At 42.3% G+C, this 6,000-nt stretch overlaps 1 protein-coding gene across 1 annotated transcript in view; it reads left to right on the top strand.

Annotated features, from left to right (window-relative positions):
• Positions 1 to 286: 286 nt before the first annotated feature.
• The window catches only part of LOC133023040 (brain-specific angiogenesis inhibitor 1-associated protein 2-like protein 1), a 32,987-nt gene continuing 27,273 nt past the window's right edge, over positions 287 to 6,000 (top strand). The window contains exons 1-3 of the mRNA XM_061089965.1: positions 287 to 633; positions 2,676 to 2,751; positions 3,118 to 3,204. Of these exons, the coding sequence (XP_060945948.1) occupies positions 583 to 633; positions 2,676 to 2,751; positions 3,118 to 3,204 (214 nt within the window). The 5' untranslated portion in view covers positions 287 to 582. The remainder of the gene's footprint in view (positions 634 to 2,675; positions 2,752 to 3,117; positions 3,205 to 6,000) is intronic.

Here is a 6,000-nt window from a genome sequence, read left to right as displayed (position 1 = left end):
TGCTTCTCATTATTGTTTATTTTTTATAGTTAACTCCTCAAACTGAGATATCCCATGTTGTGAGCTATTTAGAGAATTTTAATTTGAAAAGGAAACTATCCGGAAATCTATGTCCCTCTTCTAGTGCAGTGAACTTGACGCCTGCACCTTCCTTCCCTCCTCAGGCCTCCTCCCCTCCGGTGAACTCACCACCTACAAGTTTGACAGCTCAGCTCTTCTACTGCTCACACACACACACACACACACACACACACTCCAAAGCAGCAGCAGCAGACACACACACACACACACACACACACACGCACACACACACAGCACTGGACTCCCCTCCCTATTCCTCCCTTTATTTATATTGTTCTCATTTTTTTGTTGGACTATGTGCGTTTTGCGTCTCCTGCTGGACGTGAGGAATTTCATGTGTCCGTAGGTTCGGTCACCTCTCCTCTTTTTTTGGATATTTACTTTTTGTCCTTTTTGTTTGGCGTTGGTGAGGTGTGTGAGTTTGTGTGTGTGTGTGTGTGGGTGAGTGTGTGTGTATGAGTGATTCCTTCGTGTGGCTCGGGCTTCGTGAGGGATCTAAACATGTCGAAGAACGCGGAGGAGGTGAACAAGCTCACCGAAGGCACATACAAGGTGGGTGGGAAGACAACAGGTGCGAGGACAGGACACCTTCATACATGTGTCCTCCACGATCACTGCTGTCCCGCAACTTTTCACTGAGGACCCCTGAAAGCGGCTTGATAAGGAACTAGGCTCAGTTCATTCTAGTAGAGTTTCCATCAAACAGGGAGTGATGGGTAAACAATCTGGAGTCGTAATAGATAGTTTATTCTAGGGGTGAGTTTTAAAGTGTTTTAAAAATGAATGGGGTCTTAGCTTTGCATTGACTGAACTGTTGTTTGTTTACCTCTGTGTCAGAATAATATCTAGATTAAAGACAGTTTAAAGGGATGGGTCACCCAAGAATAAAAACTCACTTATAATCTAATCCCCACTTTGCTGGTGGGCGACTTTTGGAGTTTCAGGGGTAAACAGCGTTGCAGCCAAATCCTATACAATTGAAGTCAATGGTAACCGATTCTTCAAACGTAAAAAAACAACAAAACAATGGCTCCACACTGCTCCTATGATGTCATCCAAGTGTCTGTAACCCCCTCCCTGAAATTCAAACTAGACGCAAAACTGTCCTCGGATATCCTGCTCTGGAGCCACGTTCGTGTGTGTTTACCCCTGAAACTCCAAAAGTGTTTTCTGGACTAAAAACACTATAATTTTCATGTGTCTATTAACACATGAATGGGGTCTTAGCTTCACATAGACTGAACTGTTGTTTCTTTACCTCTGCATCAGAATTACATCTGGATTATAAACAGTGTAAGAGCTGTTTGCTCTCAACTGACTGTTAAGTAACTTTAAGTTTCAGGTTTTGAAAAAATAGCCCCACCCAATGGGAGTGCCATTTCCTCATAATACCTTGTTGCTGGTTGATCAGCATCATTTGAGCTGCTCAGTAATGATCCCTGGTATCTGTGTCATCACATGAGTAACTGGAATTCATTCACTGAACCTTTTAGAAGGGTTTAGACTAAACAAACATGAGACGCCACATTCACGAAACCCCACCAAAGAGCTGTAACTTGTCCCACACTGGACTCAACAGGTGGGACAGAAGAAGCGATTTGAATGTTCTCCCCCAGAAGCACTTGTTCTTGGTTTTGAATGGTTAGTGTCGCTGCTGCTCCCGGGGACAGCCCCCACAGCTCCTTGGGGTGTGATGAAATGCAGGAAAGAGACTCCAGGTTTAATAATTTAGCTGGCTGAGTGTGTTCTGTGGTAAGATTATATAGCAAAGCTCCTCTGGCCCGCAGCTATAATCAACAGTTGTCCCACAGCACTGTGTGTTTACACCAGTACACCAGCGAATGAGGGGAAGAGTTGCCGCTTTAGGTTTTTCTGTGTGTTTTAAACGACTTCACAGTTTAGGTTTATGGTGCGAACACTGAAACTAGTAGATGCAAGGTGTTGTGTCACGTCAGAGCAACAGCATCTTATGAAAAAGATCCTGTTTATGTTTGTCTTTAGGTGCTTTACTGACGTTTTTATTCTTTTCCTGCACTTGGCTCAGACCGTGTCACCTCTCGGGAAGACGAGATATGGACAGAGAATAGCCGACTAATTTACCTAATCACAGAGATAAGTGCTCGGTGTAGCACAGGATGGTGGATGATAGTTCCAATCTGTGACATTGATCGGAGTATGTGAAGAATGGACAGAGTCACGTCATCCTGGTTTTTATCAAACCCAAAACCTCCCCATGCTGTGTCTGGAATAAAATGTTTTAATTTTCTATTGGGTTTAGTTTGCGCTTTTTCTTTCTCTGAGCGGTTTGTGACTTTCGTTCTTTATTTTTCTCGTCTCAACCACATTATACGAGCGATGATACAAGACAAGACACTCAGGTGAAGCTTTGCCCAAAGGTCACCGGTCGTAGCTCCGGTTAATGAATAGTCCGCTGGGTTTAACGTGAAGTAACTCCCATCCGATGTCACTCAGTCATGTAAACAGTCGCCCTAATATGAACCCACGTGTGTTTCGAACCAAACACCCCCAAAATAAACCTGTTTGACATTATAACAAACTGCATCACTTGTTTTTGTGTTGTTTTTTCCTCCTAGACTGTGATGGATCAGTTCAACCCAGGCCTGAGGAACCTGGTCAACGTCGGCAAGAACTATGAGAAATCAGTGGCTGGTGAGTGTTTTTGAAAACATCCATTCACGTTCATAATAAGTTATGAGGTTAGAAGAAAAGCAGATTGGAAAGTTAAAGTGTGACTGAGCTGCTGCCGTCTTCCTCATTTGTCCACTTCATCGGGAACAAAAGAGATTTTATGACTTTTATGGCCAAAGCTCAATAAACATTTTGGAATGTTTTGCCTTTGAGGTTTTGTTTGAATAGACCAGAGCTTTGTTGTGGTTGCAGGTGTAGCAGGTTTTATTTGTATTTATTATATTTGAATACTTCCTGGGTCAAGCGGTCTTCAACAGGTTTTAGGCAGTCTCAATTTTTCCCAAACCATCCTTACAAATATTAATGATCATTTTATCGTTTTCCCAGCAATGATCCTGGCGGGGAAGTTGTATTTTGATGCAATGTCTAAGATTGGGGAGAACGCGGCAGTGTCTCCTGTCTCCAGAGAATTAGGTAAGTCTCCACGCTGCCCTGTCCTCCTGCTCTCTCTCTCTCTCTCTCTCACTCTCTCCTCTGGGATAAACTGTGGGAGGTCTGCAGACTGTGGAGATCGTCCCTGCTTTTCCTCAAATAGCTGTTTATCTCACATGGCTCTCAGAGGAATGTATTATTGGTTTACAGGGGGTCTTTCGGTCAAGTCTGGCAATATTAGCTGAAATACTATTTTGCACACCAGACAAGTTACTCTTTCTATAAAAGTTGTTCCAGGTATAGGAACAAGATACAAGACTGAATCTAGTAAGAAATCAAAAAAATTTGGAAAAATAAGCATTGGAGTCACAACACAAAGCCTAAAGATTCATTTGATAATATATAAAACACAGATCCTGGGCGTTTTCACACTTACCTTGTTGTTAAGTCTGGACCTTCAGACTAGTCCAAACCAAAATAACAGGTGTGGAAGGTGCGTCAGACCACAGGCTGGACCAACCGACCAATAAGATCGGTCCAAATCAAACAAACTACGGTTCGGTTGGTTTGCAGTGTGAAAACATCCTATTGGATAGTTCAGACTTTCAGACCAATTATAAGACGTAACGTTTGACTGACGTTCATTTAGCTGGTAGTAAAACCATAATGATATTGCAGTGGCAACAAAGTTAACAAACTAAACTGGTTCAATTATTCAAACGTAAAGAGTTGAGTAAAGACTGGTTTTCTATGCACTTTATTCAAAAAACTCAGCAAATACACTTACTTGACAGCACGGATGTAGTTGCAGAAAAATTAAAGAATGAAGACAATAATGACAATAATCGAATGAAGACGTGTTGTATTCTGACCTTAGTCACATTATGTAGACATGTGTACATCTTAATTGCATTTTAAAAGTCTATCGGAGGTTTTGCATCATTTTGTGCAACAGTGACCAACGGCCTTATGTCATAATCGTATTGGCTCTGAAACATGTAGACGGGAATATGAATGAAATTGCCTATAGGCAACTCTTCCAAACATCAGAATCCAAACAATTCAGAATAAGGTCAATAGTCAGGATACCACTGTCCATGGAAACATGGTCACTGGTGCAGATGTGGCTGCTGTGGTTTCTTGTTCTGATGAAGGAAGGTGAATGTCTGCGTTGTCCTTGAAATACACAACGACTCACTGAGCACGGTCGCACAGCAGCAGCTACGCTTTGATGAACGCCCGCTCGGCCCTTGTGATGGATGCACCGCTGCGTGTGTGACGAGCTTAAAGAAACACAGCGCCAAAGAGTTTGTTTGGTTCCCTGTTAGTTCCTCTCCGGCTCCCCAGGCGTCAGTGGGCTCCTGTAGATGCTCATTTGCAATCCAAAGAGGTCTGGTGTTCCCGACCCGCCGTCACCAGAGGCTCGCTCTGATTTAACCACTGTATACGTCTCTACACTCCCCTGCCGATTAGGAGCAAAACTGCTAATTAAATTCACCAGCACAATGGGAGGTGGCACCTGGTGCTGCACAGGTCTCAGTTTTCTGGCACATGCAAAAGTAATTTTCCATCCCCCCCTAAAAAAAACAAAGAAGCAACCCCACCTCCCATCGTGTGGACTTGAAAGGTGATTGTAAAAGTTTGTGGTTTCACTTTGGATTCACGGAGCAACGAGATTATCTTCTGCTGAAACAGTCGATCCACATCTCAGTGTATTTAACAACCAGCTCTGTGTAAATCTCACAAGTGGTTAGAAAAACACAGTATTGATTTGTGCATTGCTCCCAGCAGATAGTGTTGTGCACAGGTGGAGGTTGTGACTGTGGTTAGTTTATGTTCAACGTGATCTTCCCACACTGTACACACAGGTAGATTTGACTGCACGTGTAAACACCACATGGTGGAGGTGCTCTGTGGTCAGTGATGTGTTATGAAATGTGGCCGTGAAACAACCTCTCTGCCAGGCCAGTGTGTCTCAGGGGTTCTGAGCTAGGACTGGTTTTTATGTAGAGATTTTCAGATTTCATTTTTTTTCTCTGACCTATACAGTTTCCAAAACTTGGACTTAGCTCATATGATGTATTTTAACAGCTGTATGTTTCTAACCCTGCATGGAAGTGATGATAGCTATCATCCCTGTTGTATGACCTAAACCAGTTGAAAAACTACATATGGAGAGTGAATGTCATTAAATTAGGGCTGGGCAACGATTAAAAGTTTTAATCGCGATTAATCGCATGATTTCCCTGATTAATCACGATTAATCGCATTTGTATACGCAAAATCCAATAATGAATTGAAAAGTAGTGTATAGCGCAATTTTATTTTCAATGTTCTGCCATATGAACGAAAGTGCCATAAGCTTTGTTGTGCAAACACTTTTAACATCAGCATTTAATACAGTAGCAGTTAAATAAAATATTCAGTGTAAATCTCAACTTAACAATGTTATCAAAGCAAATACAAAGTTAAAGCTCAATGCCACTGCCAGGGCATTAATGTTATCCTCTTCGTTATGAAAAATGTATACTCCTCCCTGCGTCTAACGTAGTCTGCCGAAGCCTCGCTCCACTTGCTGTTTCGTTGAGTGATTTGCTGATATCAACTGTGTGTTTTGCATTTAGGTGATATTTTAGACTGGAAGTACTCCGGTGATAAGAAAATTCACCTTGGCAGTGGCTACAAATTACTTTGGTTCTGTCGACTCCGCCGTCTGGAAGAACTTTAAAATGAAAATGGCCATGTAAAAGCTCCGTACCCTTATCCATGGTTGTTTATTTGCCAATTATTTTCTTTTTTCCGGTTCCGCAGCAGTCAGCAACAGACTTTCACAAAATA

This window comes from Limanda limanda, chromosome 17, assembly GCF_963576545.1.
Source record: "Limanda limanda chromosome 17, fLimLim1.1, whole genome shotgun sequence".
Lineage (NCBI taxonomy): Eukaryota > Metazoa > Chordata > Actinopteri > Pleuronectiformes > Pleuronectidae > Limanda > Limanda limanda.
Note: the sequence above shows the minus strand (reverse complement) of the source record. Positions and strands in the feature narration are given on the sequence as shown.